At 33.8% G+C, this 20,512-nt stretch overlaps 1 protein-coding gene across 1 annotated transcript in view; it reads left to right on the top strand.

Annotated features, from left to right (window-relative positions):
• KCNH8 (potassium voltage-gated channel subfamily H member 8) overlaps positions 1 to 19,340 on the top strand; it is a gene marked incomplete at its 5' end in the record, with an annotated part of 204,572 nt that extends 185,232 nt beyond the window's left edge. Inside the window, 5 exons of the mRNA XM_081971642.1 lie at positions 3,268 to 3,306; positions 7,097 to 7,452; positions 12,871 to 12,977; positions 14,512 to 14,588; positions 17,967 to 19,340. Coding sequence (XP_081827768.1) covers positions 3,268 to 3,306; positions 7,097 to 7,452; positions 12,871 to 12,977; positions 14,512 to 14,588; positions 17,967 to 18,659 — 1,272 coding nt within the window. The 3' untranslated portion in view covers positions 18,660 to 19,340. The remainder of the gene's footprint in view (positions 1 to 3,267; positions 3,307 to 7,096; positions 7,453 to 12,870; positions 12,978 to 14,511; positions 14,589 to 17,966) is intronic.
• Positions 19,341 to 20,512: the final 1,172 nt, after the last annotated feature.

Here is a 20,512-nt window from a genome sequence, read left to right as displayed (position 1 = left end):
AAAATTAACTGCAGTATCCCAAGAGCCTTAAGTGAATTGCAGCACAAAATAGGAAGGGAGGGAGGGAGGGAGGGAGGGAGAGAAGGAAGGAAGGAAGGAAGGAAGGAAGGAAGGAAGGAAGGAAGGAAGGAAGGAAGGAAGGAAGGATTGTACAACTAAAGGGCAAGTAATCAATGTCCCCAGATGTCAAGAGAATCATTAAATTGCTTTCCTGTTTTAAAGAGCTACAAGCTTTAATTTTCAGATTATGGCAGGATAAACTACAGTCAAGATGTAGAAAACAACCTCCAGTCTGTATAGAAGATAAAACAATATAAATGAAGTTTCTGTCACTTTTATACTGAAGGGAGAGTTGGAAGACCGTCGCCTGATAAAGTCTAAACTGTCTCCATCTCACTAAGACTTTTTTGTCAAAGTAGTGCTCTTTGATAGCTGTGTTGTCTGCAACATTGAGCTCTAACTTGCATGAGGCTTGTTTATGTCTGTGTACAACAGTCCCAAGATTTGAGCCTGGCTGGTCCTGTTTTTGCCCATAGAATGCTGATATTCCTACAAAAGCAAGAGAATGATCTTTCTGATATACAATGGCTTGATTGATTAATTAAGTGCAATCCAGGTGTTGCTTACTGTTAGCAACTACATTGATGGATTTTCTCTATGACAATTTGTCCCTAACTTAGTCTTTCAGGTTTTCAAACGAAACATTCATAGCTACTATAACGGAATTCATCCAACTTGTTCCTGGCCATCCCCATCTTCTCTTAGGTCTACATTTATCAGCATTGGCAATTTGGTAGTAATTATTATATATAAAACTTCCTTTTCTACAACTATTGCATATGTTTCAGCAGAAATACTGTCTGGATCAAAAACTGTGTCTTGCTTTATCTCAGGATTAGTAAAATGGTGACTTTAGGGGCAACTTGCTCAAAATACCCCTGGTAAACATCTTCAGAATCCAAAATAATATTTAAAAGTAAATGTATTTGAGAGACTAGGGAGATCAGAGAAAAAACATGTTATAAGAAGAGAGCTAGTAAGACAAAAATATGGGGATACTGAAAAAGGCATTCTCAGTCTCAATACTAAAACTGACTTATCCAGGAGTTAAATGTCCATGAGTTCATCCATTTATGAGAAACAAAGGGTTATCTGAGGACACTGGAAGCACAGCAATCTCCTTTTTTAGATAAACACCTGTGCAAAAAAAATGCACAGGAAAAAATGTTCTAAAATTAAGAAGGGATTACAACAATTTCTCCAAACATCTAATTATCCAATTATGCTTTAATAACTTCACTATAAAATATAATTATCAATTGAAATATAAAAGAAACTGCATTTTGTTTCTTTTTAAATTTGCACCATTTTTTTCTTCGCTAATACTAGGGAGCAGCTGGAGTGAGGCATCAGCTTTGTGTTATCTTGCCCATTGGAGAGCATAAGAAAGCAACAGAATAGAACAGAAGCTACAGTTCAGACAGAGCAAGCTGATGAAGTAAAAATTAAAATTCAGAAGGTGCTCAACTGGGAAATTATCTTGAGAATATTATATTCAATTATTGACTTTAGTTACATTAACAATTCTAACTCACCTAAGAGGTCCTTCAGATTGTATATCTCTCAATAGAATGCAAGTACAGGATTTACATATTTCATTAAAAAAATCACTCTTTCCTACTTGAAGAAAAATTGGAGAGATGAGCATGTATGAGTCATTAAGCTTTTAGGTAATACAATAATCCCTTGTCATACGCTCCTGTAATTTCCATTACAACACAGAGGGAAAACTATCCTCAGGTACAAAGCGTATGGCATTTGATCTACATACTATTAACAAGGTTCACAAACAAAAATGGTTTCAGCCTTTTAAAAAATATTAACCACATTAGCATCCCAGTGTAAATCTAATTGTAAGGCTGATTTTTATTTGTGCATATTTGTAATGGCATAGAAACATGCAGAACACAAAGCAAGGAATTGAATATATATTTTAGGTGACACTTCACAAATCCTTCTTTAACATTTTATTTAAAATGTGACATGATTGTCTATTTGGTACAATGCTCTTAATATACTTTTAAAAAGACCCAAAGTAATAAAAGTCAAGGACAAAGATAAGGCATCTGCTTTCCAATAACTGAATAAATAACAATACAATAGCAGTCAAAACTCTAAATTATTTAATATAAAGCAGAAATCTGGAAGAAAGTCGTGAAAAGTCAATGATTCTTGGCAATTTTATTGAAGGCTTTGGGTTTTCCATTTCAAGTACATTTTAGAGATACATTTGGCAGAAGCCAGTACAAAAAAGGTTTCCTTCTTCAAACTCATGGAATGGATTGCTCCTCAGAAGCTAGTTAATGAATAATTTAAAATATAAATCAAAAATTGATAGTCAGCCAATACAAGACACTTACAACATACTGTAAGTGTTCATATCAATACTCAGATGCCATATTCTGTGCCAGTTAAATTTTCCAAACCATAAACAGAGCATTTACAGGGATACAGCATGAATGTCACTAATGGAAGTATATGAATGGATAAGTAGATTTTTGGCCTTATCTTATTTCCAAACATATTTTCTGTTCCTTACCGATTTAAGATTGGCTTTGCTTGATATCCATCAGACCCATCTTTAAAAAGTTTATTTATGAGCAAGTCAATCAACATGAACAAGAAAATGTCTTAAAATCACACCATTCACCAGGGAAGTTCCCAAGAAATAAGCAATAGTTAATTCATAGGATTAGACCCAAGACATTTTGCTGCCTGAAATAAAGACCATGATGATATCTGTCTTCAATCCATGAAAAGGCAGAGATAAAAAAGAATTTGAATTATAGTTCAATGATCGCAGTTGTATTTCTAGGCTAAATAGTACATACAACTCATATATTTAGTGGATACCAGGAAAATGTATATGCTAAGCATAGATCCCCTTAACAAGTACCAGATAAAGTTCTATCTTGTTTGTTCACTATTTCACTTCACTAAGAAATTACTTCAAGATGAGTGTAAGATCTCTCCATTCACCATAAATACAACCCTCCTAAAAAAAAAAGGAGCTTTGGTATAAATTGCAAGTCCATTACTTTTTAGTTTTTCACTTTCTGCAAAAATATTTTGTTAATGTCAGAAAGAAACTTGAAAGGCATCTGATGTGAGATTTCCCTTTTACATCATGCTCTAAATTCATTCTGGAAACCACTCGTGTGTACAAATTCTGGTATTCGCCATTTCCTCTATCTGTTGTTCTTTCAGGTAATCACCAGATTATCAAACAAGTCTTCCATCTGTCAGGTATGGATGTCCACTTTTAATATGAGATTACCTATATAATTAACCCCAATCCCTTCTGAACAAAAAAAAATGGATACTGTTTTCGGAATCTACCAGGGACTGATTTTTTTTTTAAGGACCTTATATTTAATTGATGTAATTAAGCAGGCATGGATAAGCTTGTGTGTTTGCATGTACCATTGCTACCCTTCCCATTTGAAATTTAAACTCTGCATGTTTGCCTATTAATATATGTGGACCTATATTTATGTACAAAACCCTTTTAATTGAAAGTCTGTCTCATTTCATGGTACTATGTGGTTATTTGCCTGTTGGTTCTAATGTTTATCCTTTGCATTTTCTATATGACTGTCAAATCTGAAGTATTAGGTTTTCCAGGGTTCCTAAGCAAGGTATTCTTAATGTCATATTAAATCAAAATATCAAGTTCAGCATCCTGAATGCATTGAGAAAAAAGGAACTAATTAAAATTTACAACACATGACAAACATTTTCAGTGGTATTATGAACATAGCTGACAATATGCCAAATGGCTTTTTCTCACAGGGCTGATTGCCTCAAAGTGGCTAGACTGAAGACGTTTTAAAATGATCTGACTAATATTTACAAATGATCTAGCTAATACTTACAAAAATAAATCAAAATAAGTAAATATTTCCTTCCATGCAGGAATTTTTGTGCTATTTCTCAGATGAGGCCTAGATAATGTTTTATGATTTTCTGAATATAGGCTGTATTTCAAACTGTATTTATATAGATTCAACCAAAAAGAAAAGTGTAATCTGGAATGATGCTTTCCATCCATAGACAAATCTTCATATTTCAGTACATATAACAAACACAAACAAGTATCTTGACCCTAGATCCTAAATATAGCATTAGGATTAAATAGTGAGGGTTATCAGATCTGGGCTGTAAAATTCCAGACAATCACCACATGGGAGCAAATAATTAGAATTTGCTATTTTTTCTACTGTCTTTTAATGGCTGCTGCTCTTAGTATATTATAACTACCTAGTGAGTAAAAAAAAGAAAGACATTAAATGCATAGAAATATCAAAATCTGTCTATTATTGGATCAAATTATCAGTTCTTCTAATCCAGAATTATCAGCACCGCTGGCACAATTTTCCATGATTTTAGATAGGACTTTAAGTCTTACCTGGAGATACCAGTTATTTAAACTGGGCTTTCCTTTTTGCACAGCATAAGCTTTGTGGTGCTGTGCATGCTTCTAAAATGATTCAGAAGTAGTGCTGCTTTAAACTCTCCACATGCAAAATGTTTCTGCTGCTCATTAAACCAGCCTGATGTTTTAAAGTTTCCATGTAACTCAGGGGTGTGGGGAGTGGAGGAGAGAGATGATCAAGTTTTAAGGAACCCAATCAGCAAAGTTAATACAGCTATTAAAACACCAGGACCATGTTTTCAGTCTACTACAGGAAGCTGAAAAGAGTTTATCCGTTTTAATTAATAGTAGAAAGGTTTCCCACTCACACCTGCATGAAGTCCAAAGCATTTAATCTACCAGGACCCACAGTGCTCACAGTCAGCAAAACGGAGTATTGTCTGATGCAGGCTCCACCTTTTTGTATGTGCAGCAACATGGCATTCCCCACCCACCATATTGCCAATTTTGACACTGCTATAGATGCCATCTGCCTAACCTGAATCATTTTCAAAGCATGCTTGGTCCCCATGTTCTGTTCTGCACATGCTTTCTCTTCTTCTTCCTGATTACTATTACACCATTACATCATTAGATTTAATCTGGATACCAAATACTGATTTTTACATTAGCATGCTAATGTATTTGAATACGTTAACAATTTAAGATGAATGTTGCTGGCTACAATTCGAAATGAGTTTCACAGTCTTTGTTTTTTTTCTAGCTAAACTTTTGATCTGAGTAACATGACCCCTATCCATTTGTCCATCCATTGTCAAGATGCTATGGAAGTTAGAATTGTAGTTGAATTATAGTGTGTATGCAGAGATAGAAATATATAGATATAGATTAAAAACAATGCAAGTTTTGGATTAGATTTTAAACTTTTAGCAAAAATCCACTCTGAAAAAGTTTATTTATCTTTCTTTATTATTTTTATCAATAAACTCAGGAGCGCAATTATATTCTTCCTCCTATTTTCACCATAATAGAAACCCTGTGAAATTAGTTGGGCTGAGACAGAGTGATTGACCCAAGTCTAAGGTGGTGCTACAACTTACAGTCTCCCACCTCTAGACCTGGTGCCTGGTGTAACCACTAGACTAAACTGGCTCTTTTAATGTCTCTTTTACATATTAAGAAAACTGAAGCTGAAGCCATTTTTTTCTTTAGAGGTACCAGTAATTGTCATAATATTTGAACCTAATGTACTTTGTAAGTTACTTGTCAGTACAAAGAAAGAGAGGAATCTTTGCCATTTCCATAAAAACATCCTCATACAAATATGCTATTTAAGGATTGAACAGGTCATCACAAACTATTGTTATAGTATTTGGTTAACTGTTACTTATTTAATGAGTTTATAATACAGTGTGGATTGTATAAGAAATGGGTATAGAAAATGACACAGAGTTCATTGAAAGAACTAGGGTTATATGTAATTTTAAACCAAATTCCATTTGTAGCATTAGTCATCTTAACATACAAATGTTACCACTTTGATTCCTGCATTTCACAATATCTCTGTTTTGAATTATTCTTCATGAATACTCACAAATTGTAATGAGACATTTTGCTATTCAGCACTACTATGTTATTTTAGTAAGCTATCAACCTTTCTGCAGGGAATCTTAATATAGCCTGAAATACAACCAATTGTACTTTTTCTCAAAGAGGCCACTCACCTGCTATTAGTATTATGGAAGGTTCTGGTTTATGCTTATGCTCCTTTTGTTCAGGATATGAAGACCCGGAACACGGAACAGGATTTAAGGGGCTGTCCCAATTAGACAACAGCTTCTCCCAGTGCATTCATCTATATTAATTCTTTTTTTTTATTTAACAATTATATAATGGCTACCTCATGCTACTTCAAATGAAATGCAAGGCTAATTAAAATGTTGATTATAAATTGTTATTTTTCATGTTGATCTCTTTTATAGCTTGGATTTGTTTTAGGACACATGGTTTTTTTTTAATCTTAACAAAACATTTCTTTGACCAGACATAGAAAGTTGGTCTGATTACATGTGTCAGGATTTGATATCACTTACTATCTGAAGAAACCCATTCTCCAGGCCAATATTTCCCTGGTCTGCTGTTCATTGTCTTCCACTTGCCTACTTGTCTACTTGCCTCCCCAAAGCAACTAAATATTGATGGAAGGGGCATCTTGTCTTCTTCCTCTCCTCTCTATTTGCGTACATTATGAATTGAGCTTAAAAAGAAAGAATAACAACATAGGAATAGATAAATAAACAAGAGCAATGAAAGTTAATTTGCCCACACATTTAAATTGGAGTCAATGATGCTGTAAAGACAGGATATAAAGCTTTAATTTTTATTATTGAGGATATAAATCTATCAGAAGGCACTTGTTTAGTTTGAGCTAAAATTATAAAGCATTTCCAATTAAATGCATTGATTATTTTCAGATATATGTTTCATATGTACTTCATTCTTTTAAAAAATTCCCCAAAACTAATAAATGCGTAGAAATGAATCTTGGCTGGGATGCTGGTTTTAGATTCAAGTGGTTATAGCTCAACAACTTATGTACCTACAGAACTAGCTTCCTTTCTTTTGAAAAAAAAGTTTAATATAAATGATTCATTATTTTAGTCAGACTCCAAAGGAAATGGCAGCATAAATAAAAGACTTCCATCCATTGTGGAGGATGAGGAAGAAGAGGAAGTTATGGCAGACGAGGATGGAGCAACTCTTTCTCCAATTCACACAAGAAGCACAGCCTCTCAGCAAAAGAAATCGGGAAGCAATAAAAGCTATCTGGGGATAAACTTGAAACAGTTGGCCTCAGGTACTGTTCCCTTCCATTCACCCATCCGAGTTTGCAGTTCAACCTCATCAAGAACCAAGCATGAAACCGAACTCCATTACTATTCCAAACGAAAAGAGAAGAATCTGAAGCTGCCTCTTTCATCACTTAACAGCATCATCCCTCCTGACCTCAGCCCTCGGTAAGCATCAGTGAAGCCTTGCTGAAATAGACACATTTATGTGCCATTCTTTTTTCATTTCACTAAAACATATTTCTGTTCCTTGGTGTTAATTTCAGTTACATTGCTGTTTCCACAGGTCTAAATGATGTGCGTTATTGGTATTGCATTTTGGTTGCAAGACTACAGTGCAGAGTGTCTTTATAGTCATTAAATGGGGCTGGAACACATATAAGAGTGGGCCCAAAAATTATTATTTGACCACACCACAAAATTTGCCAATGACATATTTTATTAATAATAAGAATAATTAAAGCTCTTATTCAATTTTTTTGAGGTGTTAGAATGCCATGTGCCTTAGACAGCAGTATGTCTTCAGCCATCACTTATGGAACCTTGTTTTTAAATTATTGTGGTTATTTCATGTGTATGTGTGTGTGAGGAGAGAGAGAAATAGGGAGAGATGCCTATCTCTATTTTGATAGCTATGATAAAATCTAATTAAAATCTATATATAAATCAGTAGAATATTGATTTGCCTCATTTTACTTTTAGTATTCCTTTAAAAAACCTATTGCAATCTGAAATACAGCATCCCACAGATTTATCTGAATGATTTTCATAGAGAGAGAAAAATCCCATGATGTATAAAAATGATATGACAGGTTTTAAATAAATTGCTATAATCAGGGCACAAACAGGATTAGTGGACAAATATATTCACATGGCTGGTTTTGTCATCCATAATATCCTGTTGCCTAGTTGCTGTTTAAATTTGCTCCTTGTGACAGAAAAGCAAACCAATAAGGCACTGCTAATTGTAGTTTCCCTTTCTAGCTGAATCAGAAAACTATGGCTAAGCATTTTGAAATAAGTTGGAATATAAAGCTGTTCGCCTCCACAGCCAGATTTGTTTATGAGACATACACTGCAGTTTTCATCTCAGACTAAACAAATATATATTATTAACTCTGCTTCTTGATTAATTTTCCCATTCATAACAAAGCAAAGTAACTGCATATGGCTGCCTCAAACTAATTAATTTCACAGCTTAAGCCAATTCTTGATCATTTTCATGTGGCCCTATATGACCTCATTTGAAGATGCAGTTATGAGTCTTACTGAGTCCACTTTGGGGAACTCACTCCAAGCTTAACTCATGATCTAACCACATGTAACATTTGCACTGCTCTATGATTGCCTAAAGGAGGGCATATTGTTATTACCACTAGCAGCTCAACTGATTAATTTCTGGCACAGCAAGAACATAAGCAGAAATCGCTGCAGATACCATGTTGTACCTAAAATACCAGTGCCTGGAAATAAGTGGTTTCTCATTAGTAATTCTTGCTTCATATGTCCTCTTGACTTACCTTTTGACTCTCCTACATTTGGGGTTAATTTGTACAGAGAAGCATCTATGGCCGGTTTTCCCATTCTCTTAAAGTGAATCAAGGATGGCCTTGTGGCTCTTCTCACATCAGTTGGTCATTTTAAAAAACTACCAAACTAAAAATAGCATAAAGTTGAAAAGTGGCTGGCTCATATTTTTGGTCTATGGTCAGATGTTTGGAGCATCTGTCAGGTCATAATGGTGCAAAAACTCTGCCTTTAAGCACAATTTCAGGATGCTGTGAATACCGTTGAAAGGTTGATTCATAAGCAAGAAAATCATGATACATGCAAGTATCACGTTCAATCAGAAAGGAAAGGTTCCTTAGGTTTTATTGAATACTTGACTGCATATTTCTCTAAAGTCCAAAAACAAAATTGTATGTATTAAACAAAAGTTTACATATAAGCAGCAATTAATTAACAATATCTTGAACAAAAGTCAAAATATTCATTTTTTTGGAATCTGCATAGTTCGTGTTTAAAATTGTATCTTTTTTCAATTAAATTGAATTCCAAATTTATCAAAATAAAAAATAGTTACAGAGCTAATAAAATATATTCCCATTTTCCTGGGCTTTCACTGAGATACTAAATGCAATTTAGGGGGAAGTTCATCTGTGAAAAGTTCACTGAAATTATCAGAACTATGAATGCATATGATGAGACGCTCCTTTTTTCATTTTAAATTGACTGATAGAGCATAAAATAAATTATACAGCGTAAAATAGTTAGAGCGATCTCCACTGCTATGTTGCTGTATTTAGTTTTGGACAGATAGGAATTAAAGCAATCTTCCTTAATGAATATTTTGTAACCTGTGTAAAAGAGTTCAAGAAGTTATTGTTCCATCATGCTACTATTCTATTTTCATTATGCTAAATATATCTGTGAGTACCATATAGTTGAAAACATACATAAATATTTATCAATAGGTACACATTTGCAAAGTTTGCATAAATATTCATCAATAGAATCTGCTTCAACAAATGATGATGTCCCCAATTTTATACCTTTGCACAATCACAGTAGAGGGTATTGTTGGTTACCTGCTGCATTAAAAAGGCATGTTTTTAATGTGTTTGAGAAAGAAATGTCTCCTTATTCTCAATACAGAATTGGTGTTCAGTTTTGATAAGGTTTAATAGCAAAGGGTATATTTTCAAATGAACTGGAGAAAATATAATAATCAAACATGTTTTTTTAATATTCTCATGCAAAATACAATTTCAGTGATAAGACAATGATGAGAAAAGCTTTCTTGCTGTATCTCTTATAAGATAAAGGCAAGGCAAGGCAGAAGGGAGGGAGGGAGGAAAGAAGGAAGGGGGCATGTGTGCTAAACTGTAACAATTCAGAATACAGTAAGTGTAATATAGGTAGCAGTGCTGAAATTCAAATGGCATTGAATTTCAGTGTTCTATTATACTCACTGCATCTAGAGCTGTGTGCATATAATTATGTGAAAGGCAGGGGTGGGTTGCTGGGGGTTTGCAGGTGTTTGGGAGAACCTCTAGCTAAGATTCTGTACAGTTTGGAGAACCCCCAAATCCCACTCCTGGCTGGCCCCACACACCCCACCCTGACCCTTCCAGGAGTTCCCACATGGCCTGTTTTGGATGCAGGTAAGTGCAGAGCATGCATGGAGACTTGGGGAAGACGAAAAACAGGCCTAGTGGAAGTTCAGGAAGGTCGGAAATGGACCAATTTCTGGCTCCAGAGGGCCTCTGGAGCCTGGGGAGGGCAAAATCACCCCCACAGGATGGTGCGGCAGGTTGACTAGGCCATGCCCACTATGGGCCACACCCACCCAGCAACCAGACAGAGAACCCCTTGCTAAAATTTTTGAAGACCACCCCTGGTGAAAGGGTCTTATGTGAGTAGATAGATACTCATAAATATATATGCATTGTGTTGAGATGAAATTGCTTCTGCCATGTTGCATTTTACGCATAGGTAGTCCTCACTTAACAATAAGTAACTTAGTGACAGTTGGAATTTATACCAGACCTCCCCAGAACCCAGTTCCAAAATTCCAATGGCTGCCAATCCCCATTGGTAGTCATGTGATCACATTTTGCATCCCTTCATGCATTTATAGCATTTGCAGGATACTGCAAATCACATGTGGTCTTTTGTATTTTCTGGCTTCTGGTATTTACTTCAAATTTCTCATTGCAACTGTTACAAGAAAGTTTTTAAAATCAGGCAATCACAAGGTGATCCATTAACAACTGCTACAACTTACAGCTGTAATTTGAGGCTCAATTACAGTGGTCAAGGATTACCTGTACAAGAATATATACAGTTTTAATATTTGCAGGCTAGAGATAGTTCTAAAATTCAGTTGAAACTTCATTTGTAAACTTCTATTGTAGTTTGAAAATATTTTGAGAAATTAGAATCCATAAATGTCTGTTATATAGTGAAGTTTAATATTCATTTATTTGCTATTTTGCAAACAAAATATTACATGGCAAATACCTATTGTTTTCCTGCATGAAGCAAATATACCAGTGAAGCCTCAGGCATTCTTGTAGCATTCGTAGCACAGTGATCAATTTTCCAGCTGAAGTTCTCATAGAGTAACACAGCTGTTTCTGTGCTTAGGGCAATTATTTCCTCGAAGAGAAAACTTTTTGCCCCACATTTACCTCTGTTTATGTACCAAAGTCTGGACAATCATAAAACAGGAATGCAAACATTGAAGCCACTGGAACATATACAGAGCCATTTCATTTAAGAACCTTGAACACAGTTCTAACCCTAGCTAACCCAGGATATCAGGCAAACAGTAAATATCTACATTAGCTAGAATAAGTTTTTCCTATTCACTAATAAATAAAGAAACCCACCAACCATAAGAAAGGCCAAAAAAAAAAAAATCCAGCATGTACAGTAGGCCAAAGTCTGAGTGCTGCACATACTTTTGGTGAGAGAGGAAAAATCTGTGTTTTGTTTTGAAAATCCAAGCAGGTTTTTTTTCTAAGATCAATTAGAAAAATAACTCGGGATCCATATTTCTGAAACCTTTAAGAAATACTGCTGAGGTGGAGGGGGGGGGGGAATCTGGTCTCTAATAGCTTCTGATTAAACCAGAATTTCAGGAGAAATAGAGAGCCAGGTTAAATGAAACAAGGAGTAGCAGGGAAGGGTTAGCTAGGATGGTTCTCCGATATTTGGGATCGGATATCTATTTTATAATCTCCACACAAGGTTTAACTAAGACTGATATATCATTAAAAGCTTCTGTCTAACTACCTCTGAAAATACTTGGCACTCATTATGCTCTCCTGATCTGCTCTCAATCTTGTCTTTCTGGAAAGTTATCCTTTGAGAACTCTTCAGATACTGTGATTTTTAGCTGCACTATAAGCTTATTTCTTCAACATTACTTGTTGTTGTTTTTTTTGCATGAATCCACCTAATTAAATTTTTAAATTTTCTCTTAATGTTAATAAGAAAATAATTACCTTATATTTTTCTATATTATAGGAATTTTTGCCCAAATGTTTTGCACAAACATTTTTATTGTTTGCATATTGTGGCTCAGAATTCTAAAACGTACAGATTTTAATTAAATGTTGTCAGGTATTGCTTAAAAATGACAAATTCTATAAGTCACATTCAAATGCAAAATGTACATTTCCTTCATCCCTAGAGAACATTTTAAATGTTTCAATTGGAATTTTAATAATAGTAGTAATATTAGAAAAACCAAATAAAAATAAGCCTCAAGATTAGCATTATTGATAAAACCTCAAATGATACCAATAATATTTCAGTTAGATGACCATATTCCATCAATGATAATTGCTTAAAAAACATACAAATTGAAGTATCACTAATCATCAGTCTTATTTTACTTTGTTCTTGTAAGAGTTTAGGTGCAAATAATGAGATTCATATTGTAAATATTATATTGCTCCAAAAACGTATATGTTGTTTATACTATATTATAGGATGATGGATCAATGAGATTTCTGTAAAAATAGTTCAAGCTTATATTTTTTTTGTTTCATTTTGGTTTTTTTCGGGGGGGAACAGGATTGTTGATGGAACAGAAGATGATGGCAACAATGAGGAAAACCAGACATTTGAGTTTGGCTCTGAACAATTGAGGCAGGAATCGAGATCATCTGCTATCATCGGGGGTTAGTGCTATATTGTACTTCACAAATTATTCACACTGCATCATTTTGGAGAGGAAAGCCTTTTTTGTATTGCATAGCGTGAGAAAAATCCTTACGTGTAAGTAGAGTGGCATATCAAGTCCTACCAGAATAAAAGCGTCAGGAAAAAAGTGCAAAGTCCTTGTTTCTTAGATGATTTTTCTTGTCACTTAATAAATAAATGAGCAGATTTTGATTATTATAAATATTGTTGTTTCAAAATCTAAGCTACATTCTGAAGGACTTTAGAAGCTGCACAAAAGTGCTCATTACAATAATAGTAAATTAGGACAGTAACATGTTTGTCTAACAATTGACTATTTTGTGTAATTGACATAATTGATTAATAGTGTACAGAATGAAATGCTTTAAAGTCACTTATATAGACAAATTTAAATATTTAGCTTTAAATTTATTTGAAGTGTAGTACATGCAATAATAAAAGAATAATATCTTTAAAATGAAAATAAATATTTACTAGATTAAAACATTATCCAGTAATATTGACTATTAAATAACTAATGTAGATATATTACAAAACGTTGTTTAATAACATTAAAGTATTAGTTTTGACAATTTAGCTTTCTGCAACAAAAATATTCATTAGGTGAATTTTGAAAATGAATTGTTGTTTTACATATTTGAAATCTTTGAAATATTTTACATGTTTGAAAATAGACATTGAAAATGACACTAAGGTTTATCTCTATCAACTACCTAATAATGTTTTATATCCTAAGTTTTGTTTGTTTATTTGCATTAAAAATCAGGTTCCTTTTCTTGCCAGTAGCCCTGCAAAGACCTCACTGAAAAAAAGAGTAAAGCTATCTAGACCATGTTTCAGTCAACCTGAAGATATTTAATAATTCTCCAGGTCCTTCAAGAAAACATAAAATGATTGTGTAAAAGATAGGAAATAGATCAGGAATAACTACATATCTTGTTTATTATGGTTTTATGCATCTTGAGGCAGGTCATAATGTGAGCTGGTTTTGGCTGAGCCTAATATATGAATCAACAAATTATAAGTTATTATAAAGGTGCTTTGTACTGTTGAACATACCCAATATGGTTGCTAAATTAATTGTCTGGCTTGATGAATTACAGTGCATTATAAAGGAATCAAAAGAAACACACACACACTCACACACACACATACACAGAGAGGATGTTGTGTGACTATAAGGCTCTGAGTCCTCATTAGAAGCCACATAGACTTCTGATCTGATGCCATAACATCTAACACAGAGAACATATGACATCTGCAGTACATCGTTTAAAGATCAATTTCAGCTCCCAGTTCAATTTTTTAATATATTTTTGAATCTGTACTCATCATGATCTCTCCTATCTTTATGAAATTCCAAGTTGTTGGAATTGCACTTAGTTTTAAATGCTAGTTTTGATACAGTCGGTACACAGTTGTCTCTCTGATTATAAGAAAGCCAGAAAACAATATTAAGCCTATACATTAATAGTACACAACTTTCCTTCCTATGCATTGTTGTGATTACAGAGAATGAAGTTGGTGCTGCTGTGTTAGTTATCAAAGCAGAAGAAACGAAACAACATATCAACAAGCTTAATAATCAGGTAAGTTCTTTTTGTATTTCATTGAAATTATTCTGTAGATTCTGATAGCATTGTAAAAGCTAGCTACGCTCTAAAGTTTCATAAATAGCAGCTTTGGGGATAAAAGTGGAATATATGTGCATTCATTTCTTACTTTAGTAGGAATGAGGATGTATTCAACAGCCAAAAAGTTTTTTTTTTCATATGATAGAATTAAGACTGCAATTTTACAATATAATACCCAGGAGTTTATCACATTAAACTTTTTTGCTTATTTTCAAATACATCCATACAGTAAGATGTATCAAAACCCCAAGAGTATAAATGCTAATCGATTCAATCATAATGAAAGTACTATGCTTTTATTAATAAATACAATTTCACAAGGAAATTTTTCTTAACATATTTTTCTTCAAAAATATTTAAATTATCTGTATTTCTTTAAAAGTATTAATTCTTAATCCAGTAAAGATTTGTTGAAAAAATTGCAGTACTCTACAGCAAACAGTTGAGATATAAGTTTCTTCAGAGTATATTCTCTTACCCTGGAATTGGAACTATTTTCTATGATTCACTGGAAAAATCTCCAAAATGATCCAACCTCAAAAACATGAATTTTAATTAATCTTTTCGGGACTTTTGAACATTCTGGAGATTTTTGAATGAGGTGACCATGCTCGCCACTTCCTGCACCTCAAAAATAATAAGATCTTCCCCAAAATAAGGCCAAGCACTTATTTCAGGAGTCAAAAGAAAATAAGATCCTGACTTATTTTAGGGAAACACAGTAATAGCAGTCAACAATCAATAACCCAAGATCACCGAAAAAGGCAGGGAACAACAACAGACACACAAGCTCAGATTTTAAAAATATATTTAAAATAGGACAATAAATATTTTTATAGTGTTTTATTCATATTGTGCATAGTTTGGTATAGTTTTATCCTTTTAATATAAACTGCTCAGAGTTATGCTGTGGTAAAGTGGATGGCCAATTAATTTAATGCATACATACATATGTACATACGTCCTGAAAAATGAGGCTGCTACTTTATGTAGTCACCTCTTTAATACATATGCAGTACAAAAGAATTGAAGCTCCTGCTGATTAAAACAGCAATGATTTCAAGCTTCCTCACAATCCTGAAAAATGAGGCTGCTACTTTAAATTGACTCTTAAACTAGCCACATCTTTCTTTCAGTTTCATGGAACTTGGAAATAGGAAGAGCAATATAAATTAATGCTACTATTCTGGAGCACTCTTCTAAGCACTGTTTCAAAATCCAGAATGGGACAACTCTCTGCAACCAACTCTCTGCAGGTCAACTCACCAGAGGACAATTTAACAATTCAACAGGATAATTCAAGAGAGGGGCAAGTGAATTGCAGCAGGCCTTAGCCTAAAGCAAGATAAGGCCTGCTGCAATCCATTTGTCCTTCTCTTAAGCTATCCTACGTTGAATTGTCTGCAGTAAATTGTCCCACAGGGACAGTTGGCCATGGTGAATCAGCCAGGGTGAGTTAGCCACAGGAAGTTGTTCTAGACCTTCCCAAACCCTAAAGCAGGTATCAAGCTCACACACACTGGCCACCCTCAGTTTACCAAAGGGGGGGGAGGCACAAACATCACATGATGATCTGACACTGCGAGTTTGACATCCCTGTCTTAGAGCCTACACAAAGCTTATTACTGTATGATCCCTTGTCTATATACAAAATCAAAGACAGTTCTTCAGATTCTTTGAAGTTATAATACAGAAAAATGAAGTTATAATATAAAAATATAGATTTAAAAGTTACAGAATTACAAAACCATTAAGATTCAATATCTCACTAAACCTCTCAATTCATTCAATAGAATAGAATGGATAATAAATTGTTTGCAAAAGAAAATAAAGAAATATTATTACCCATTTTCAATTGAAAGGTTGTGTGTGGTTTGAATCAGCCTGAACTGCCATTTCAACAACTCCAAAGATTCACAACAAGGTTTCTTAGGTTCAGTTTTCTATCCCCCAATAGAAACCCAACAGTTTGGAAAAAGGAACATATAATATAACAATATTTCACACACTAGTAAGACAACCTCCACCCAATTAAAGAATTGCAAGTCAGATAAAGGGAAATAAAATATAAGTTTACTGAACCAAATATAATTGATATTATTTTATAATAAAATGGTTCCTCAATCAAAGTCTGGCAAATTTGCTTTTCCATCATATTCCTTTATGCCATATTAAATACCATTATAGACATTAAAGTCTTTTATGTACAAATTATATTTCTGAGTTTGGTTCAACCTCCAATTACTTTATGGGCATATTGTTTCCTAGACAGCACTATAAAAGTGGCTTGCCAATGTCTTCTCTAGAATATAATATATCCCAATTTTCTTACAATCAGGGAATTCATAAGGGGAAGTGAGTGCTAGAAAGTCAACCTAATAGTTGCAATTGCACAATTGAAGACTTATCCTTTTTTACAGGTTTTGCCACATGTAAAAAGAGATGGAGATTCAATCACAACCACTATCTTGATTTAAAATAGAGATTTTAGAGAGAGAGAGATCCTTGTCTACACCTCTGACATTCCTTGGAGATCTCTTATCAAAATACTAACCATGATAACCCTACTTAGTTTCATCCAGGCAAGGATGTCCAGATGCTGCTATCTGCTGATACATGAAACAACATTTGCAGAAAAATATTCGAAGTACACATGGAAATATTTTGCACCGCAAAATATACTTTCGATATCAACAATAATAAAAAATAAATAAATAAATAAAACGCAACCTTTCAGTCAGGTTCACTTTAAAAAAAACAGAAAACCTTGTTTCTAATTTGTCAAGCATAACATTGACGAATGTCATATTCAAACATGAAGAAATGCAAGAGCAAACCAACAAAATGGGTCTTTCTAGCTTTGCTCCTCACAAACAAAGGGCTCATTGTCAATCTGAAATAATCTCCCTTATTTCTAAAACAAAATCCTCTACCTGAATAGTAGCTGTGCTCAGTCCAGACTAACCCAATGGGAGAAATGCTATGTGCATAAAAGAGGGTTAATTTATAAGGAACTTCTATAGGCAGGAAAATAACTAGACTTCATAATCAAGAGACTCGAAAGGCCAGATTAGCCTTGACCATTCTTTTTGATCTTGTCACACATTTGATACTAAAGCTGCCAAGTTCCTGAATACATTAACTTGAAGACTGGCACCATAGAAGTAATTGGTCTTGAAATAGCATTTTGGATCCCATATATTCAAGGAGATATATCATATTAGGAATGTTTTTATGACTCAATTCTCCTTCTTTTCTTATGATATCTGTGTGTGTGTGCATATATACAATGAATGAATTATTGATTGATTAAATAAATTTATGACATTCTAGGTCACTGCTTTGAGCCAAGAGGTCTCTCAATTAAGGAAAGACATGAAGAGTGTTACACATCTCCTGGAAAACCTATTGGTGGCCCAAAAATCACCAGATTTCTGTGCAATTCATGGCCCAGTGACAAGTCCCAACATGGAAAGCTTACAAAAGAGAATGACATGGACTACACAGCAACCCTGCATGCATATGCAGGTACCAAAAGTTACTTGCACCAAAGCACAGCTCTGCCATTCCAACACCATTGTAGGAATTTGGAACATGGATCCAACCTCCGTTAGCAGCAGCCCACAAAGAACTGAATCCCATGTTCAAAATTCTACGGATAGTGAATTTTATTGTACTTCAGGCTTTGAGTATTCACCCTCCCATTACCATGTTATCCAAAAAGATAATTTGCAGTTTGTAGGCTGCACTTCTCCCCATTCAGATACTACTTTGACTCCTCTCCAGTCTATTTCAGCAACTCTGTCGTCATCTATCTGTTCTTCATCCGAGACATCCTTACACCTTGTGTTGCCCAGCAGATCTGAGGAAGGCAGCTTTAGTCAGGGAGTTAGTTCATTAAGCCTTGAAAACCTGCCAGGATCTTGGGACTTGGACGGAACAACAGGAACTACACTTGGACAAACTTCAGAAGACGTTAGGACCAGCACAGAGGACATTAGAGACAGCAAAGCCATAAATGCATAATGGGACTGATTGAGTGCTATTACAAGTAAGTCCCATATTTGTAAGATCATCCAGTACTACATGACAATTTGCCTTTTGTTAGATGATCATGAAAACCCAAAGGCAGAGGCTGAAATGAAATGATTTCTAAATTTCAAAAGCACACAGAAAAGTTTTTTGTGTGTGCAATTACTCCAGAATTTTTTGTCATTCTTCACTGCTCCTTAGAACCAAAGAATTTGGACAGCTAGGACTAGGGAGCTTTGGAGTAGGAAGATGCTGCTGTGTGAAGTGAAGGTTTTTTGTTTTGTCCATTTTATTTTTCTTTCTTACTGCTTGATTGTTGCTTCTAGATAATACCCATTTCCCTTCAGGTGATTGAGACTCTTGCTAGTATTTATGTCAGAGCTCTAAAGGCTGAAAGACATCACCACTGCATGTCATCTCCTTGACAATCAACCAAATAGATCTGATAGAAGTGGTTAATTGTTGCACGTTCTTTGTTATATAAATCAGACCTCTTTATCAGAAAAAAATTATATATGTATATATTATTTTTCTATACTTGATAAGAAGTATGTATTTAAAATGTTTATAAGGATATTAAAGGATTTGAGGAGTTACCTTGCTTGCAGTCTTCAAAACTAATGCATTCCCATGTACATGCTATTATAAATTAGATCAAATTGTTCTTAACTTCAAAACTTATCATTTCTCTACCGCATGAAATTATAATGAATTTATCCATGCCAATAGAATGCAAATAAAGAAGAGTGATACTGTTTTATTCAAAAAAGAATAAAAGCAGAATGGTATATATAATATTCAGATGGTCTTTGAACTCTAATACTTTATCTAAGTATGATGCTTTTATTTATGTCATTATGTAACATCATCATTTTCATTTTAAAAAAATATAGATCTAGTAACTGTATCAGAGTAAAACCCTTGCATATGTTCTTCAATCAAGATAATAACCTGACAGTTGGGTTAAACTGTAAAAAGGAAATATTTCTCCAATAATTTTTTCAGAAATAAATATATTTGTTTCACCAGCATAAAAATCAATAATCAATAAATTATAAGATATTTATGAACCCGCTGAAATATTTGTACACAAAATAACTGTATAGAGAATCAAAATAGGTATGTATTTGAATTCCATAATATTTCAGATAAGTTAGTGCTTTGATGATCATTTTGAATGTGCAGCATCTATATCATTTTTCTATGCTAAGTGGTAAAGAATTATTTTAGGGCTATGCAGGATAATATTAATAGTTATAAAAATATAATTGATGTCCTATTTTTATGAGTAATCAAGCCAATGTTATGAAACATTAATGAGTGCAAAGGAAGAAATTTTAACTTTGAGTCATTGCTAAAAGCTAAAATATACTAATTTGAAAGAGGACTAAATATACTATTTTGTGAATTACATGCATCATTCAAATATAACTAGTACTTTGAAATAATGAAATAACTATTTTTATTTCAAATATTATGATTGTAATAAAATTCTATGGGAATAAGGCCATCAAATATTTCTGTATAGAGAATAATCTCCTTATTGGTTAAATGTCCTCTGCTGAGTCACACAGTTCGTCATCCATTGAGAAATCTGCTATAAGTTATAAACATTTAAAAGAAAGATTCTATTTCAAATTCCTTCTTTTGTATGTATGCCCACCGAACTAAAAGAAGAAGCAAGAAGAAGCATTAAAAATTAAAAATAGAATTCTGAGAATTATTTAGTATAAAGTTACTCTGATGAAAAACTAACTTTTTCAAATTATAGGGAAGCTATGGGATACAGATGATTGATAAGATGTAAACAAGATTTATATGATTACACTAAAAAGTGTGTGTGTGTG

Source organism: Natrix helvetica (genome assembly GCF_964273705.1).
Source record: "Natrix helvetica genome assembly, chromosome: Z".
NCBI lineage: Eukaryota > Metazoa > Chordata > Lepidosauria > Squamata > Natricidae > Natrix > Natrix helvetica.
The sequence above is the reverse complement of the archived record's forward strand: the minus strand, read 5'-3'. Positions and strand labels throughout refer to the sequence as shown.